This window comes from Lissotriton vulgaris, chromosome 3_1 (genome assembly GCF_964263255.1).
Source record: "Lissotriton vulgaris chromosome 3_1, aLisVul1.2, whole genome shotgun sequence".
Lineage (NCBI taxonomy): Eukaryota > Metazoa > Chordata > Amphibia > Caudata > Salamandridae > Lissotriton > Lissotriton vulgaris.
Genome location: NC_141689.1, coordinates 635,212,234 through 635,232,500, shown reverse-complemented (window position 1 = coordinate 635,232,500; position 20,267 = coordinate 635,212,234). Strand labels below are relative to the sequence as shown.

The 20,267-nt window shown below is 51.2% G+C and overlaps 1 protein-coding gene across 1 annotated transcript in view; it reads left to right on the top strand.

Moving 5' to 3' along the window:
- The window catches only part of SKIC3 (SKI3 subunit of superkiller complex), a 1,256,060-nt gene that overhangs the window by 840,764 nt on the left and 395,029 nt on the right, over positions 1-20,267 (top strand). The window contains exon 31 of the mRNA XM_086960925.1: positions 17,761-17,982. Within this exon, the coding sequence (XP_086817051.1) occupies positions 17,761-17,982 (222 nt within the window). The remainder of the gene's footprint in view (positions 1-17,760; positions 17,983-20,267) is intronic.

Below are 20,267 nucleotides of genomic sequence, written 5' to 3'. Positions count from 1 at the left end.
ACACAGTTTAGTATACAGGGGGAATATAAAGGAAGCCCGTAATGAGAGGACATATGTAGTGGGAGCGCTTAAAGTTGAATATTTAACAATATGATAATGTGGGAGAGAGCTATGTATTGATTGGTATTATTGTTTAACGTTTACAGAACCTTACCCTGATGAAGGCGAAATTTATCGCCGAAATGCATTGGTTAAAATGAAGATTGTTGGATAAAAGAATTGAACGTTAAGTAAAGATAACACATGTTTCAACAGAAGCCCAAACACAAATAAATGAACATTTACAACAGAAAATCGGAGTAAAGATTTACTTTTAACACAAACAGCTGTATTTTTCCAGCAATATTCCAGTGCCTTGGGGACAGTCCTATGAATCATAGCACTGCTACCTACCAGTTATTTGTTTACACTCCAGGCGGGGAGTGATACCTAAGAGCACGGAAACATTCCCAAGAAGTGAGAATTTAAGGCGAGGCTGTGCATGACCCAAACCTTAAGCCAGTACATACACCAGGATGTCATTGGCGTAGAGGGAAGTTTTATCTGTTATCTCGTCGTTCCATTGGAGGCCTCTTATGGAAACGTCCGTGCGAACCCAGTGGTCCAGGGGTTCCAGGGTGAGGGCAAACAACTTTGGTGACAAGGGGCAGCCCTGCCGGGTTCCCCTGTGGAGTCGAAACTGTTGAGACGTATGGTTGTTGACCCAGACTTGGCCCAATAAGTCTGTGTACAGGAGTCGCACCCAGCGGATGAAATTTGGTCCAAAACAAAACCTAAGCAGGACCTCAAAGAGATAAGGCCACTCGATCGAATCGAATGCCATGGTGGCATCAAGGGACAGAATGGCGGCATCCTGTTGTATGACAGATTGCCGACTCAAGAAATGATTAACTCTCCGCAAATGTAGGGCTGTGTTACGTCTCGGAAGGAAACCCGATTGGTTGTCCTGTATTAGGGAGGGGAGCACGAGGAGGAGACGATTAGCCAGGACCTTTACCTCCGCACTAATCAGAGGAATCGGTCTATAACAACCGCAATCAGTGGGCGGTTTATTCGGCTTGAGGATGACCGCAATGGAGGCTAGTCGTTGACCGAGCGGTAGGGTACCTGCATCACAGCTGTCTTCAAACATGTTTTTTAGATGGGGGACAATTCCCAAGCCATGCCTTTCAGAAATTCAATGGGGACCCCGTTGGGGCCTATAGCCTTGCCAGAGTTAACGGCAAAAAGTGCCGTAGTCAGCTCCTCTGTCGTAATATCGGCGTCCAAGGTCTCTTTTTCAGTGTCTGAGATGGTAGGTGTAGGAAGGTGGATATCTGACTATGGTTACTCACAACTTTTTGCCTGGTGTTTTGCTGGTTTTTCGACTTAGTTGACCTGGGACCCTGCTATTCAGGGCCCCAGGCCTACTGCTCTCTCTGTAAAATGGATTCCATGTACCTTAGGTACATATCTAATTGGATACTGAGTCACCTTATCAGTCCCTGTACAGTATACCTTAGGTATCCAGGGCATAGGTGTACCCAGGGCCTACCAGGGGCTGCAGCATGTATTATGCCACCCCTGGCTGGCCATCCAAATCTGACACAACTGGCTGCACGACAGCTGGGGCAAGGTGGTGTAATCACCCTTTGCTTTAGATATAGTATTCCTATATCTAACCCTAAAAGTGCTTGGAATTATGTGAGATGGTGCTCTGGCATGAGCTGAGCCCGTTTGCAGCTTGCGGAACCAAGTCCTAATAGCTGTTCCATGATAACGCGTACCATATACTCTTAAGTGCATTATAATCCTCGCGGTTATTTGCTATCTTTGGTATCGCTTTATCAAAACATGTCGAGTAAGGTGTCATACGAATTGGAATACTAGCCCCTCGCCAATTCTGGCGACGGGGTTAGCATTCCACCCTTCTAGAGTGACACGACATGTATGTAACTGTGAACCCCGGTTAAAGCTAACTCGAGCCTCAGCATCACAAAATTGATGCTGCCACCACAGACACAAGTCTGACCTCCTGCTGCTGGAAGTCCTTCCAGCGAGGAGAGCTTGGACAAAGGGTTTCCTGTCAGGGGCGGTGCTAGCACCATCCCAGAGAGGGGTTTGTGTATCCCAGGTAGGCTGGGCTGAGAGGAAGGTGACTGCAAGTGGCACCCCGGTGCTCACTGTGCATATGCCGGCTTGAACCAGTTCCAGGGGCACACCAGCCCCTGAGCTGGGGAAAGTCCGGACTAGGGAGAGGGGTTTAACCACCCCCCTCCTGGTCCCACCCATGGGCAGGACCTAATCGCGTGCCAACCCCTTTTTCTTGAATAAAGGTAGGAGCAGGCCCCCTTCCCAAATTAGATAATTCTGAATCTTGACTACTTTCCACGAAAGGACTCTTGACTATTTCTGAAGACTCTCCCTTGTGGCTAAGGAGTAGCCACCCTGCACCCGCAGGCACCATCTAAGCATTGCGATTTGCTGTAAGTCCATCCCCCGGATCAAGACTGCCCAGCTCAACGAGACCGGGATTCCCTGGCATCTCTGACCTCTACCTGCATCATCAGCCCAGCTGAGATTCGTGGGTGTGACGAGACCTGAAGGGACCGGCCATCTTCAAAACTGCACCACGCTTAACCAGCACGACCGCCGAGGGATCCTCGAGTGAGTGCTTTGGGGTTTGAGAAGCCCTGACCCTGAGCAGCTCCAGCACCGAAGTCCAGCCCCCCAGCATCCACGAGATCTGCGTGGGGCCCTTCTGCTCTTTGCTGCTCACCGCGTTGTCCAGTCACTTGCCTGCTGGCTAGTGACCCTCCTGACGACGATTACACCGCTGGTCTGGTTGCTCCAGACTGGCACTTGCTCCCTTCCAAGAGAGGAGCATCCCGGACCCTCCTGGTCCACTTCAGACGCCATCTTGACTCCACCGCGTGGGCTTGACTTTGCCAATGTTTGTTGCCCCAATCCTGGGTCCAGCATCGCCGACAGCAGACACCTTCGTGGGACAGCTCGCACCTCCAGCCTGGTCGCCGACAACGCCTCCTGGTCCGAGGGACAGCAGAGTCCAGCGTCGCCCACTCACCTGGTCGAGGTGACTTCATCCGGTGCCATCCTGGTGCCCACCTAATCACTGGCTAGTGATTAAGAACTGAGTCCCCTCTGCTTTCAGGCCGTCTCCATCATCGATACCGGCTTGGATCACTCCGGACATCTTCACTGGTCGCCTGCCAGCAACTTCTTCTTTCAGGCTCCATACACCTCAATGAGGATTCACGACGTCTTTTGAACCCTATGCAGCCGCAGCCCCTGGGCTAGGTAACCTGAGCATTTCGGTGCTCCAACATAGGTTCACTATCTAAGTGTCCAGATCCTTTGTCGTTTTCAGTCCATCTAGTCAGATTCGTTCGATAACAGTAACTTTGTAAATACTAGCCTCCATAGACTTTGTCCCGCATCCCGCGTGAGAGTGCACACTCTGCACCCAATCTCCCTAGGCCTCCTGCTCCTAACCTGAAGGTTCTGTATTGTAGTCCTAGCGATCCTGAAGCCTCTGGATCTTGTTACTTACCTGCTAGTATTTCGCATTCCACTTTTAGTGTATATGGTTTTTCGTGCCCCTCGGGCATTTGTGTAAATTGTGCAACTTAAAGTATTTTCGTAAGAGTTTTGTTGTGTGCTTAGCTCCCTGACTCATAAAGAGATCAGGGTAGACTTGTTATAAATAAATATCCTTTTATTTTCATAACAACTTATGTGGTGTCCTTTCACTTGGAGTTCCAGGGGTATATGTGATGGTATAACAGCTGGCTTAACACGCCCTCTAGAGTTTAGCCTAAAGACTGCTCTTGTCCATGCTACTAGGATAGCTGGTCTATAAAGTTGACTTACAACCAACCATCAATAAGGGTTGTTTGGTATGATACACAGTGATCACTAGAATAGTGAGCACTATATATCAGGCCAACTTCTCACATTGGTGAGCAGCGGTTGGGATTTGAGCTTGCTGTTGTTTTACCACACGTATCCTAAGAATATCATTTGAAAGATCACATAAGTACCAAGGTACATATAACTTACCTTAGAATACTCTGAGTTCTACTGAACCAGCTGTTGTAGTGTAGCAGAGCTTAGCACACCCTGACTACAACTCTTAGCAAGGGATCAGTAGGCAAACAAATAGTGTAGGTAAGTGCACCACTTACACCTCACTAGAAAGCATGTCTGACCAAGGAGAATCTTCACAGACTCCCCTAGTGGTCATTGACCCTCCACAGGTCATGTCAAGATATGCAGCTCTTAGCTTCCAGGAGATGAGACAACTGTGTACCTCCAGGAAGCTAAAACAGGGTTCTAACCCTACCACTCCTTTTCTGATAGGTCTCTTAGAGACTTATGATGCCAGGAGGGCTTCTAACACAGGCCCCCCTAATCCAGATGGGAGTATACCCCCCTTAGAGGGAACCCTTGGGGACCCTGACCACAACCTCATTGGAACATGAAGTGAAGGAGAGGAAGAGGATCTGGAGTTGTCAGGGGATGAGGCAGACAAAGGTCAGGTAGTAGTCAGAAGGCTCACCAGGACCAACTTAAGCATGCATGAGAATGGAACTGGGGGACCCCCAGGCCCACTCTCAGGCAGGCTTATCATTGGGAATGGACGAGTTAGGTCTCTCTCCAGAGGCTCTAACAGATCCATTCGTACCAATGGCTCTCAGGCCTCTTCTCACAGAGGGATGACATCCCCTCAGAGAAGAGAGCATGAAGCTAAGATGAGGGAAGTCAATCTGAGGATTGAGAGGGAAGAACTTGCCCTTGCCAAAGAGAGACTTGCCTTTGCTAGAAAGCAGAAATTGAGTGGGGCAGACCCCACGGGTGGCAGCATTTTACCTCGAGAGAAGGACAGGAGTTTAGACACTAGACACCTGAGTAAGATAGTGCCCCCCTTTAAACAAGGGGATGACATCCACAAATGGATGACTGCTTTGGAGAGGGCCTGCACTGTCCAGTGTGTCCCCCAGAGTCAGTGGGCAGCTATCTTGTGGCTCTCCTTTGAAGGCAAAGGTAGAGATAAGCTCCTCACTACTAGAGCTGAGGATGCTAACAACTACCAAGTCCTGAAGAATACACTGGTTGATGGGTGTGGCTTAGCAACTGAACAGTACAGGTTGATGTTCAGAGACACCCAGAAAACTCAGTCTCAGGATTGGACTGACTTTGTTGATTGTGCCACTAAGGCTCTAGAAGGCTGGCGGCTATTGGGTAGTAAAGTTACTGACTTCACAGGATTGTATAATCTTATTATGAGAGAGCAAGTCTTAAATAATTGTCAGAACCAGTTATTACACCAGCACCTGGTAGACTCTGATCTGACCTCTCCTCAAGAATTGGGTAAGAGGGCAGGCAAATGGGTCAGAACCAGGATTAGGCCTAAGAACCAGGGTGGTGACCACAAGAAGGAATCAACCAAGCCTCAAGAAAAGGGTGGGAATACATCTTCTGATCAAACCACAGGGCCCCAAATATCCTCTGAAAAGGGTGGGTCCCTAAATCCTTCCAGTTCCCAAAAGAAACCTTATTGTCATACCTGCAAACAGGTAGGCCATTACAAAACTGACAGCAGTTGCCCAAGGGCCAACGACAATAAGGAGAACATACCCCCAAGTAAAACTTCCCAGCCTCCTGTTACTACTAGTAGTAATCCCCCAGGTGGTGGGAGTTGCCCCAAGAATCTGGGTGCATTTACTTTGGGAGTTCCTGTGGACTCTGGCCTAACCAGGTCCCCTGACTTAGATATTCTTGTCTGTGAGACTGGCATGGGGTTTGCCAACTTCACAGCTTGTCCCAACACTTTGGACAAGTACAGACAGGAGCCCCTCATCAATGGTTCAAAAGTTGAGGCCTATAGAGATACAGGGGCTAGCATCACCATGGTGACTGAGAGCCTAGTCCCCTCAAGGCAACTTATACCTGGAGCCACATACCAGGTGACCAACATTGATGGAGTACAGAGAGATCATCCCATAGCAGTGGTAAATCTCAGCTGGGAGGTGTCACTGGCCCCAAGAGAGTGGCAGTGTCATCAAACCTGCCTGTAGATTGCCTACTGGGGAATGATTTTTTGATCTCAGCCTGGGCTGAGGTAGAGCAAGAAACCCATTTTAAAATGGTAAACCTCCATGGTAAGGTTAGTGGGGCAGTGATAGCCACAGCCCCAGTCCAAGATGTCCTCCCTGAACAGGTCAGGAGGGCTGTGCCAGTCACAGCCCAATCTCAGACAGATTCCTTTCCTGAACAGGTTGGCAAGGCTGTGATGGTCACAGCCCATTCCCAAACTGAGTCGATCCTGAAAAGGTAGGTGGAGTTGTGATGGCCACAGCTCAAACTCAGACAGATAATAGTGGTGTGAAGCCTGAAACTATGGATCACTCCACTCAGACAGAGAGCATTGAGGAGGAAGAGAAATCTCCCTCCCACCAGACTCTAGGAAAGGATCAGCCTCCTCAGGGAACTGATCTGACCCCTTGTGAAGGAACTGCCCCAGAGGTAGTCAGGCCTAGCCTGGCAGAGCCCCTTGTGTCAGTGGACCCTTCCAAGGTGGGACCCAGTCTGGAGCAGGTAACCTGCCCCTCTCTACCCTGCCTCAGTCAGCCCAGGGCTGTAGAGGTCAGGGAGGCCAGTGGTGGACCCCAAAGGGCCCCCTGTCCCAAAGAACTCCCCAATCAGCAGATTAAGGGCACTGGACCTAGTAGACCTAGCCAAGTGAAAATAAAACAAGCATCTGAGGGATCCCCATTAAACTTAGTTGGGGACCTCCCACAGATGGACACTGCTGGGCACAGCCAAACCTGGGACCTTAGGGCCCCAAACCTGACCTGTCCCTCAAGTAAGCCAAACAGAGGGACTCAGAGGTTGACCCTGAGAGCTCACAGCAACTCAGTCATGGAAAGAAAGGCATATATGGTGGATAGTGATTGGAGGAAGTTGAGCCCAACATTAGTGGAGTCTCACTTCCGTGCTCCATCCCAGCACCAGCCTTTTACTTTGCCAAAACACACCACAGGTAGAGATTCCCTATGGTGGAGACCCTCCGATACCCTTAGGGTGAGGGATTGCTTAGTGGACCATGACATAGGGGGTAACCATGCCAGTGCATATACCACCTCATATGGCCACTCAGGCAATATAGGCTTACCTGGCCAAGGATAGCCTTATCTCCTTTAGTTTGGGGGGGTGGGGGGGGGGTTATGTAGGAAGGTGGATATCTGACTATGGTTACCCCCAACTTTTTGCCTGGTGTTTTGCTGGTTTTTCGACTTAGTTGACCTGGGATCCTGCTACTCAGGGCCCCAGGCCTACTGCTCTCTCTGTAAAATGGATTCCATGTACCTTAGGTACATATCAAATTGGATACTGAGTCACCTTATCAGTCCCTGTCAGCATACCTTAGGTATCCAGGGCATAGGTGTACCTAGGGCCTACCAGGGGCTGCAGCATGTATTATGCCACCCCTGGCTGGCCATCCAAATCTGACACAACTGGCTGCACGACAGCTGGGGCAAGGTGGTGTAATCACCCTTTGCTTTAGATATAGTATTCCTATATCTAATCCTAAAATGGGCACATGTATTCCTATCAGTCACTACTATGGCAGGCCTGGTCAATCCTGAAGGCAGAGTGCTTGGAATTATGTGAGATGGTGCTCTGGCATGAGCTGAGCCCGTTTGCAGCTTGCGGAACCAAGTCCTCATAGCTGTTCCATGATAACGCGTACCATATACTCTTATGTGCATTATAATCCTCGCGGTTATTTGCTATCTTTGGTATCGCTTTATCAAAACATGTCGAGTAAGGGGTCACACGAATTGGAATACTAACCCCTCGCCAATTCTGGCGACGGGGTTAGCATTCCACCCTTCTAGAGGGACACGACATGTATGTAACTGTGAACCCCGGTTAAAGCTAACTCGAGCCTCAGCATCACAAAATGGATGCTGCCACCACAGACACAAGTCTGACCTCCTGCTGTTGGGAGTCCTTCCAGCGAGGAGAGCTTGGACAAAGGGTTTCCTGTCCGGGGCGGTGCTAGCACCATCCCAGACAGGGTTATGTGTATCCCAGGTAGGCAGGGCTGAGAGGAAGGTGCTCACTGTGCATATGCCGGCTTGAACCAGTTCCAGGGGCACACCAGCCCCTGAGCTGGGGAAAGTCCGGACAAGGGAGAGGGGTGTAACCACCCCCCTCCTGGTCCCACCCATGGGCAGGACCTAGTCGAGTGCCAGCCCCTTTTTCTTGAATAAAGGTAGGAGCAGGCCCCCCTTCCCAAATTAGATAATTCAGAATCTTGACTACTTTCCACGAAAGGACTCTTGACTATTTCTAAAGACTCTCCCTTGTGGCTAAGGAGTAGCCACCCTGCACCCGCAGGCACCATCTAAGCATCGCGGTTTGCTGTAAGTCCATCCTCCGGATCAAGACTACCCAGCTCGACGAGACCCGGATTCCCTGGCATCTCTGACCTCTACCTGCATCATCAGCCCAGCTGAGATTCGTGGGTGTGACGAGACCTGAAGGGACCGGCCATTTTCAAAACTGCACGACGCTTAACCAGCACGACCGCTGAGGGATCCTCGAGTGAGTGCTTTGGGGTTTGAGAAGCCCTGACCCTGAGCAGCTCCAGCACCGAAGTCCAGCCCCAACCAGCATCCACGAGATCTGCGTGGGGCCCTTCTGCTCTTTGCTGCTCACCGCGTTGTCCGGTCACTTGCCTGCTGGCTAGTGGCCCTCCTGACAACAAACCATGACGATTACACCGCTGGTCTGGTTCCTCCAGACTGGCCCTTGCTCCCTTCCAAGAGAGGAGCACCCCGGACCCTCCTGGTCCACTCTAGACGCCATCTTGACTCCACCGCGTGGGCTTGACTTTGCCAAGGTTTGTTGCCCCAATCCTGGGTCCAGCATCGCCGACAGCGGACACCTTCGTGGGACAGCTCGCACCTCCAGCCTGGTCGCCGACAACGCCTCCTGGTCCGAGGGACAGCAGAGTCCAGCGTCGCCCACTCACCTGGTCGAGGTGACTTCATCCGGTGCCATCCTGGTGCCCACCTAAACACTGGCTAGTGATTAAGAACTGAGTCCCCTCTGCTTTCAGGTCGTCTACATCATCGATCCCGGCTTGGATCACTCCGGACATGTTCACTGGTCGCCTGCCAGCAACTTCTTCTTTCAGGCTCCATAGACTTCAACGAGGATTCCCGACGTCTTTTGAACCCTATGCAGCCGCAGCCCCTGGGCTAGGTAACCTGAGCATTTCGGTGCTCCAACGTAGGTTCACTATCTAAGTGTCCAGATCCTTTGTCGTTTTCAGTCCATCTAGTCGGATTCGTCCGATAACAGTAACTTTGTAAATACTAGCCTCCATAGACTTTGTCCCTCATCCCGCGTGAGAGTGCACACTCTGCACCCGATCTCCCTAGGCCTCCTGCTCCTAACCTGAAGGTTCAGTAGTGTAGTCCTAGGGATCCTGAAGCCTCTGGATCTTGTTACTTACCTGCTAGTATTTCGCATTCCACTTTTAGTGTATATGGTTTTTTGTGCCCCTCGGGCATTTGTGTAAATTGTGCGACTTAAAGTATTTTCGTAAGAGTTTTGTTGTGTGCTTAGCTCCCTGACTCATAAAGAGATCAGGGTAGACTTGTTATAAATAAATATCCTTTTATTTTCATAACAACTTGTGTGGTGTCCTTTCACTTGGTGTTCAAGGGGTATATGTGATGGTATAACAGCTGGCTTAACACGCCCTCTAGAGTTTAGCCTAAAGACTGCTCTTGTCCATGCTACTAGGATAGCTGGTCTAGAAGGTTGACTTACAACCAATCATCAATAAGGGTCGTTTGGTATGATACACAGTGATCACTAGAATAGTGAGCACTATATATCAGGCCAACTTCTCACAGTAGGTAGGCGCGTTTCATCTAGAAGTTGTCTGGACACCTCCGGAGTATAACACCCTCCAGCGGTATAAATACGTTCTAAATGGTCAGCGAAAACCTCCGCTATTTCTTCTGGTTCTACGATCGTGGACCCATCCGGTTTTACTATGGATGACACCCATCTAGTACCCTGGTCATGCCGTTCCAGCCACGCCAGCATCTTGCCCGCACTGTCTCCAAATTTGTATACGCGGTGGCGAGTGTGGAGTAACCGAGCCTGTGCTAGTGCTTTATAGGCTAGTTGCTGGGCTAGGAGACTGTGAGCCGTCTCTTCCAAGGGGGCAGCATTGTGGGACATTTCGAGGCTCAGGAGGTCAGATTCGGCCTGATGGATCTGTTCGTTGTGCTTCCGTAGATATCCAATCTTTGGTGCTAGTGCCTCACCCTTAACAACCGCTAGGTATGCCTCCCAGATCGTGACCGCTGAGCTCACCGAACCAACGTTTTCGGCAAAATAAAAATCGGTGCGCTCTATCAAGCTGTCTTTGATGTCCGGAATCTGCATAAGCCAGGGGTTAATAATAATGGGGCCTCGGGTGAATTGGCGGTGATATGTTAGGTTAACGCTAAGAGGTGAATGATCAGAGATGCCCCGGGGAAGACCTTTTGGGCGAGTGAAGAAGCCAATGTCTGTTGTGGAGCAGAATAAATAATCAATTCGGGACATACTGTTATGTGCGTTAGAGTGGTGCGTGAAATAAGGTGTGTCGTTATAGTGAGTGTGCCAAACATCTTCAAGACCCATGGCCTGTACAAAGTCGGACAGGTCAGAACCCTGCCTATGGGAGCTGCGCCTAGGTCGTCGGTCCAGTTCGTCACACATTGTCATGTTGAAGTCTCCCCGATGAGGAGTGTGCCAGTTTGGAAGGCCTAGCAGCCGGGTGCCCAGCTCTCTGAGGGAATCACGACCTAAGGTCGGTGGGAGATATGCCGATTATAATGTTTAGTGGACGTCCCTCCCAAGCGGCCTCAACTAGTGCAAAGCGGCCCAGAGGGTCAGCCCATGTCTTCGGGTAAGTGAGTGCTAGATTCTTTTTAACAAGAATTCCAGTGCCACGGGATCCAGAGGTGAACCCTGCGTGTACTAGAAGTCTGTATCCGCCTCTCTGAAGAGCTTGACAAGTGTTGCCCACCAAGTGTGTCTCTTGCAACAGTACTATGTCGGGGGAGTGGCGCCTTAGATATTGGATGACTATACTGCGTTTTATTTTGTGCCCCAGCCCGTTCACATTCCACGACATTATCATGATGGTCCTAGAGACATGGTGGTGGATAATGTGGGATCTGTGGAAATAGTGCAGGAGGAGAGGTAACATGTACCGCCTGTATATCGTGACGAGATGGGATACAGGATCAGGAGGTCTCTGAATCTCACGGGGACCTGGTGACACCCAATGGAGCTGACCCGCCATGTTTGGACCCTGAAGGAGAAGTGAAGGGTGACAAGGAAAGACTCTGCTGTAAACGCCAATGAAAAATAATAAAAAAAACGAACAAAACAACGTAGGACCCCCCCTCCCTCCCAACCCAACTCCCCACCCTGCCCGCGAACTTGAAACTATCCACTCCCCAACTAGGCAGAGTGCCTGTCGCCCTCCCAAACATTGACGGGGTCTGTGGAGAGCCATGTGTGCGGGCAGCTGGAAGAGTTACAGGTCTTCTCGATTGCCATCAGAGAACAGATCCTGGCTTTCTGGGAGCGAGCTCGGGCCTGCACGCTCGGTCGATCCTTGGCGATGATTCGGAGTGGCACCTGATTGACGCCATCCCTCGAGCCAGTCCCAGACTTCTTCAGGTGACAAAAAGAACCAAGTTTCTCCCTCCGACTCCACACGTAGTTTTGTGGGAAACAGCATAGTGTACTTTGTCCTTGGCACGGAGCGCTTTTTTGACTTCAAGGAAACTGCGTGCCTGGACTTTCACTGTGAAGTCGGGAAAAAGCGTGATCTGAGCGTTCTCTAGGCGTAAGGGTGGCCCCGTTCGCGCCGTTTGGAGGATGACATCCCGGTCTCGGAAAAGAAACACCTGAGCAATTATGGGTCGGGTGGGGCGCCCGGTTTCGGTCTTCCCCCTGGGACCCTGTGCGCCCGCTCAATGGAGAAGTAATTAGACAGTTGTTTTGGCTCGAGGTGTTTCAGGAATAAGTCCTCGACAAAGAGGTCAGTGGTCGGCCCCTACATCCGTTCCGGAACACCTAAGATGCGGAGATTGTTTCGTCTTGCGCGTCCTCCATAGTCGTCAAGGAGCTCTCCCATTTGCAGCTGTTGTTTCTGTAGTTGGGACACCTGTTTTTGGAGGGTGGAGGTGTCCTCTATTAGCGCCGCGGTTTTGACCTCTATGTCTCGCACTTTGGAGTCCATTTTGCGGAAGTCTGCACGCAGTAGGGTGACCTCTATGTTCACCGAGTCTATTCGGGTCTCCAGCGACGAGCGGTCCCCAGCTATCACCTCCTTCACATCCTCCAGTGTGGGGGTACGTGTTGCCGAAGGGGGGGTCGCAGTTTTAGGCGCAGTCTCAGGGTTCACCTCTTTGTTCTCTCCCTTAGATCCCCACGAGAGTTTATTAATCTGGCTCTGATTAGAAGGTCTGTTGCCTTTATTGGAGGCCATCGTGGGCGCCAACACGCCCGGATTAGTTCAATGGTGCGAGTCTGGAAACAATCAAACGGGAGTAGGCTCCAACCCTCCCATTCCAGGCAACCTGTCACTACCTCCGATAGGTCGCCAAAGCCAGATTGATGAAGGCACAAGCGGGAGATCGGTAGTAGGAACAGAGCGACAAAAGCGTGTCTGGGAGCGCAAAGGCGCCACTCACCATGAAGCAGGCCACAGGTCGGGTGTAGGAGCGCCCCACACTGGAGAGAGTCCAGCCAGGCAGTTCAAATGGAGAGGGGGGGGCGCCCCAAGGCCCGGCAATGTTGTGGATACGCTCAATCAGGGATGGATCCCCGTCCGTCTGAGCTCCGTGCAATAGAAAGTTGAAGTGACCTTCCAATATGACCCAGGGCCGATTTTAGTGCAGCAAACAGCCGTCACTTGGCTATGGCTCCTCGTAGACACCCTCGGGGCAGAGAAGGCCAGGCCCACTCCTGAGTGTTCTACCCCAGTCGCCACGCTGTCCAGGGTGCTCCAGGGCAGTCCTTGTGAGCCAGGTCGTGGGAGCCCCCTCCGGTGTCACCAGGCCAGGTCTAAGACCACACCGGCTCCCCACAGCCGGGGCGACCCACGGAGCCCCGTGTTGCAATGCGCGGGTCCCGCCTCACTCCACGGGGGTTAAGAATGGGCTAGGCAGGCAGTGTGGCAAGCAATATCCAGCGGGAGCAGTCGGCACAATTGTGGGCCGTATGGAGCAGGCCCCGGCAGCAGGCCAGAAGCCTGGGACTCGCGTAAAAGTCAATCCGGGTACCGGGGGGGGCCCACTATAAGCAGCACATGTCGGCACTCACTAGCGCCAGCGGGGTGGGATCTTCACGAGCAATCTGCAGTCGGCTCCGCTGGTCCCGACACAGCTAGATCGATGTTGTAGCAGCACCCAGGCTCCAGAATCGACCCCGGAGTCACATCCCGCGCTAGTCGGCGGCTCCAGCCGCCATTTTAGGCCGTGAGGCAGCAGAGCCCCGGGGACAAGGCTCGTCTGGAGGAGCTCAGAGGCGGCCAGGAAGCAGGTAGCAGCGTCCAGGCGAGTGTACGGTCAGTACCCCTTGGTGTAGGGGGAATCAGTGACACTGGCTCAGGAGTATTGCCGGAGATACGGGCGAGGGCTGAGGAGCCGCTTCAGAACGCGGCCTTTGCTCTCGGCTGCAGACCACGCCCCCCTTGGGGAGCTTTTTTGTGTCAAGACGCCCACACCTCTAGATCCGGAGGAGAACCCCGCGTGTGCGGCCATTTTAAACCCCCAGCGGTTGTGCGCCCTACAAGCCGGCCCCGTCAAGTGGGTCTCTTGAAGCATAACCACGGTAGGTGCCTTCCGCTTTAGATATTGCAGGACTAGACCTCGATTAATTTTGTGGCCCAAACCATTGACATTCCATGATATCACTGTTAAGGGGGGGGGGCTGACCATTCGCAATGCCTGGGGATCCTCCCCCGTCAGTCCGGTGCTCTGCATGGTATCTGTGAAGTGTAATGTCAGGATCGAAGCCGCAATCAGTGTACCTGTGTCCTGCATATGCTTCCTGTGTGTCAGGTCTGCATACTACTGATCCTAGGAGAGACTGCGTAACCATAACCTGTGAACAAATGCACTTAAACATTGCATAACTAAAAACCCCATCCCCCCTCCCTGCCCGGCGGATCCAAAACTATCCACCTCCCCAACTGAGCAGAGTGCTTACAGTCCCTTGTTAACTGCATAACGCTGGAGGGTGATATCTCGTTGGCCCCAGTGAGCACCCAGTCAGAATTAGTCCCAATATGGCTGTTTAGGTACGACATCTCCTACCTCTTGCCGTCTTCTCAGAGTGGTCAGCAATGTCCGCCCAGGTCAGCTACTGGTGTCCATGGTAGAGCGGACCCTCACCACCCCCATCAGTGCCCACCCAGCAGTCCTAGTCCGCCGCGCCGCCAGCTTAGTCCGTGCTTCAGTTCAATTGCTGTCCCATAGTTATGTTGCAGTCCTCCAGGGTAATGTCCTCAGCAGCCGCCGTCCCACGTTGTCTGCCTTCCTCTGGATCGCCGCTTGCCGGTCCTCGATTTTTAGGGCCTCTCGCCGGTCGCCAACCTTCCAGCCAGTCTCTTGCTTCTCCCGGGGTGTCAAAAAACCACGACTTCCCCTCTGATTCTGCGCATTTCCTTCTTCACTTCCACAAAGCTCCTCAATTGTTGCGCCACCGCCGCTGTATAGTCCGGTAGACGGTGACTTCTGAGTTGTCGATCTTGATCGGAGAGGCAACTTGCGCCGCTTGTAAAGTGGCGCCCCGGTCACGGAAGTTAAAAATGCGCGCCAAAATGGGCCTTGGCGGTTTCCCCGGGTGCGTTTTCCCTCCTGGCACTCGGTGGGCCGTTCCACCGAGAAACAATTAGAGAGGCCACGCTGTTTCAGCTGAGTTTGAATGAGGTCCTCTACGAATAGGTCAAGGGCCTGGTCCCCGGTACGCCAACCAGGCGTACATTGTTGCGTCTGTATCTACCTTCCTGTTCGTCCAGTTTAGCTTTCAGCGTCCTGTTATCTTGCTCCAGCTGATTCATCCTGACCTGGAGGTCCGCTGAGTCCGCCGACAGTTCGTTTGCAGTTTTCTCAACTTCCCCCACCTGTCCTCCACTGGCGCTGTCAGCTTTCTCTAACCTGAGGTTGCGGATGTAGGTGGCAGTAATGATGGAGATGCACGTTGTGCCGCCGGTGTAGTTGCGGTGCTGGTGCCCCTTGCCGCTCGGCCCGACTTTCACTGATGTGGAGAGGGGGGGGGAGAGACTCTGGATGTCGGGGATTTCCTCACCAGCCCGCCCTCTGCCGCCCAGGATCTTCTTGCACACCTACCGGCTGTGCGCGCCGTTTGCCCCGTGGGAGCTCCAGTGGTGAAGGCGGTCAGCCCGTGTTGTCATGTGGGTGCTGCCAGCAGGAGGTCTCGTCGGCTGGCTCAGCCATTGCGGCGGCACCTGGAGCGACCCCTCCTTGGGTCTCGCGGCCACCAGAGTCCCCGGCTCCGGTGGGGAGAGTAGGCCGCCGGGTGTACTGCGCCGGATCTCCGTGTGCGGTGGGGCCTGGACGCCGAAAAATGGCTGTACTGGAGGGATGTGCTCCGGTTCAAGAATTTATGCTTTTTTAGCCAGTTTTGGGCAGGATTAATGGTCGGATTTCGGCAGGAAGCCTCTCGGGTCTCGGAGCTCTCTCAAGCTGCGGCCATCTTGCCTGGTCGCTAGTCACGCCCCCTTGAAAGTTTTCTTGACAATTCTAGCCGTTAGCACAAGGCACTTTAATTTCTGCTGCTACTCGATGGGGTGCATTCCACGTATCGTTCTGTTTTTAATGCAACTCCATAATGGTGGACAGTATTTCATGTACACTTTTTTAACTTAAAAGTTTACCTTATGATTCTAAGTTGCTAGCACAAGGCACTTTAATTTTTGCTGCTAATTGGTGTGTTTATATCATGTACCCGTACCAATTTAAAAGGGTTACCTGCAACATTTGCTGCTAGCACAAGGCACTTCAATTTCTGCTGCTAATCAATGGGGTGTATTTTATGTATCGTATTGCTTTTAATGCAACTCCATAATGGTGAATGGTATTTCATGTACACTTTTTTAATTTAAAAGTTTACCTGATGATTCTAAGTTGCTAGCACAAGGCACTTCAATTTTTGCTGCTAATTTGGTGTGTTGTATATCATGTACCCTTACCAATTTGAAAAAGTTTACATTCAATTTTTGCTGCTAGCATAAGGCATTTTAATTTTTGCTGCTAATTGGTGTGTTGTATACCATGTTCCCGTACCAATCTAAAAAGTTTACTTGCAATTTTTTCTGCTAGCACAAGGCACTTTCATTTTTGCTGCTAATAGTTTATTAGTAAACCGTTTATTTGTAGTCGAACAAACCATATTAGGGCTCCGCTATGGATCTCATCTTGGATATTAAAAACTCACTGTATCTGTATATTTTTAATTCAATTTCGTTTTGGATATGTACTTTGCTGTTTGTAATGATTTTAAGTAATCAACAAATAAATTTCACTTACAGTACTTACTTTAATTTAAATAATTTAAATGTGGGTAACTTCTATTGTATAAAATATGACTTACACAAATCACAAATTACATCATAATAATTGTAATCCTTTTTCTAACCATGTTGCTTACACTAAACTTATATTTTATAAAAAACTTTAATTTGAATTTTAATTGTATTCACCATATTCGGTACTAGCCTAACTTCTAAATGTTATTGAACTGTTTTAAATTAGTATGTCACAATATTTTAACCATAGTATAAATGTTAATTCAGTTATTTTCCAGGTAATTACAAAAAAAAGGGACCCTAATACAAAATTAAACAAAAGTATATTAATATAAATTATTTACACATAACATATTTATTTTTTGTAATATAGTAGTCTATTTTATAAATATATCAGAATACTAACCTTAGCCCTGCCGGCAAGTATTATTGAGATATTCTACATTAACCATAATTATACTCATTTTAACTCTATTTTTAAACTATTGGTAAATTATACGTACCTTAAAGGTCGATTCTTTTGACAAAGTGAGTTTCTAACTGGGTTTCTAACTGGGTAAATGCAGGGAAGGAATTTAAGTAAAAGCGCAAAAGTGAATCTTAAATGATTAAAAGGTGGCAAAGTAAAGGTTAACACCTCAGAGACAAAGTATGGGTTAGTCACTGCTGAGATAAGCTGAAGGTCCAATAGTGGTTGTCATGAATTTCATGCAACAATAGTATGATACTTGAGTAGTCAGTTCTTTATAGGTTTTTGGCTTTCCTGTAAATTTTGACAGCATTGCAGCATGATTAGTTTTTTGGGCCGATCTGTGGAAAATGTATCTCAAGCTTCCAATCGAGGTGTTTAGAGTTTTTCCAGATTTGGTACCATTACTCCGAAAAGTTGTATTCCTAAGATGTCCTATTGTGAGAAAAGCTGTTAATAAATACAGATATGGAGAACTTAAAAATTGAAAGTCCATACACATCAAATTATGGTAGGAGTGTTACATGATAACCAAAAGCACAGATGATGATTCATTGAATACAAAAAGCATAAACTTGATTATTTGCTATATACGTTTTACTATGATGTATCGCATAGTAACACAAAACGTTTTTCTTTCTTTCAGTTCAATTCTAAAAGAGCCCAGTATTGAAAGTCTTCAGGCTCTTTGTGCTTTGGGACTTGCAAAGCGAGATGTTACTCTCTCAACAGCAGCACTCAATGAGTTGCTAAAGCACATTGGTAGAAAAGACAGTATTTATGATAGATGTCTGATTACATCTGCAATCTGTGCACTACAGGGAAGAAACATGGCTGTGCAGAGGCAGGCATCCAAAGCTATTCATCGGTATGTTTAACTTTTATAATGTGATAATTCATGCAAGTATGTGGTCTACCCCATATCATCTTAATTGAAAATTAGCATCTGAAAGAGACATGTTAGTGATAGATTCCTTACCTTAGAATATCCCCAGGTGTCAGACTGGATCCGGAAACTTTTGTGTAGCAGTACCCTTGCGCGTCGGTAGGCGTCGTCTGCGGCTCCGCGTCCGTCGTCGGCGTCGTGGGCGCCGTGATGACGTCGTCGGAGTACTTAGATGCCGCCTCCGCGTGCTGACGTCAGTTCTTCTTTTTTCCGCGCCAGCCAGCGCAGATCTGGAAAGAGCAGTTCCCTTAGTCAATTTTTGACTAACTTTTTGGTGATCATTTTGATCCTTTTCGAAGTCTTCACGACTCAGGTGCCGTAGGGATGCCCGGCTTCAAGCATTGCGACGAGTGCGACCGCACCATGTCGGTCACGGACCCCCACCGCCTGTGCCTGACGTGTTTGGGCGTCGACCATGACGACGAGGCCTGCCCCGACTGTCTGGCCCTTTCGAGGAAAGCCAGGCGGGAGAGGTCCCACAGGCGGCTCGTACTCCGGCAGTCGGCCCCGCGCCGCGTGAGGTCCCGGTCCCACGGGAGGTCGAGGAACAGGTCGCAGGGATGGAGCCGTCACAGCTCCGGGAGTCGGCACCACTCCTCCGGGTCCAAGTCGTCAGGTAAGAAACACAAGAAGTCGAAGAGACATCATCGCTTTTCTGACTCCCCCCGACGCTCGCGCGATGTGGCCGGGGGTTCCGGTGACACCGCCCACGCGGCTCCTCGGGAGTCGCGGGCGTCGCGTCCGGCCCCATACCCTCCGGTCCCTGGGCTGAACGCGACGCCGGAGGAGATTGAGCGTTTCCTCATGGCCAGGAGGTCCCTTTCTCCTCCGACGTGTTCCGCGGCGCCTCCGGGCCCAGCGAACCCGTCTGGGGGCCCTAGTGGGTCGGGGGCTTCGACCCCAACGCCGCTGGGTGCTTCGGCCCCGACGCCGCCGGCGCCTTCGGGTCCGGCGCCGCAGGGCCTCACGATCCCGACACCGCCGGTGCCCTCGGGCCCGGCGCCGCAGTGAACAGCAGCACCTACACTGCCGGCGCCTTCGGGCCCGGCGCCGCTGGGCCTTCCTCGGGCTCTGGATCGTCACCGGTTGACCTTACGACCCCCCCGGCGTCGGTCCGTCTGGTGTCACCTCCGGCGCCGTACTCGGGCGCCGCCGTCCCCGATACCTCCTTTGTTTCGGTTTCGACGTCGGGACGGCGCCTATCGGCGCCGTACCCGACGCCGTTCGGAGATTTCCACTTCTATGAACCGCCCTCATTTAATTACAACCCTGAATCTCAGGAGATGGGTGATGAGGAGGATTGGGAGGGGTCTGAGGACCCTCTGACCAAGGAGTGTCAGTCTAATATGGACTGGGCAGGAGACCTTGGGGAGGCCAGTGGCCTGGACACCTCTCCAGACACTGGATTTGTCTCTCCTCCTACCGTGGCTTCGGAGGAGGGAGCTACCTATGGTGTGGTGTTGGTGAGGGCTGCCAAGGCCTTGGGCCTTGAGCTCCCCGTCGCGGCCGTGAGGACTACCTCCTCACAGAGGTCCTTAAATCGCAGTCATGCTCATCTGAGCCTCTGCTGCCTTTTAATGAGGCCTTGACTGACGTTCTTTTGGGCACTTGGTCCAGGCCCGCTACGGGTTCGCCCGTAGATAGGAACGGGGTCAGACGCCACCGCCCGGCTCCGAGCGACCCATGTTTCCTGTCCTCCCACCCCGAGAGTCTGGTTATCCAGGCCTCTAATTCCCAGACCGCATTCCCGACGGCCCCGCCGGACAGGGAATCCAAGAGGTACGAGAATTATGGGAAGAAGATATTCTCCTCCCTTAGTTTGGGACTGCGGTCTTCCAACACCGCATGCCTCTTGGGCTGCTACACCCACTCTCTGTGGGAGACGGTGGCGGAAGTGCTGCCAGAGTGCCCGTTGGAGGTACGGGCCAAACTCAGCCAAGCCCTTGTGGAGGGCCGGGATGCAGCCAAGTACTCGATCAGGTGTGGGCTGGATACTACAGACTCGCTAGGCAGAGCGATGGCTACGACAGTGGCGGTGAGACGCCATGCCTGGCTGAGTTTCGCCAATTTTTCGGCAGATGTCCAGAACACTCTGATGGACATGCCGTTCGATGGCCGTCGCCTCTTTGGCGACAAGGCAGACCACGCGCTTGAGCGCTTTAAGGACTCCAGGGCTACGGCCAAGTCCTTGGGCCTCTCCGCCCGCG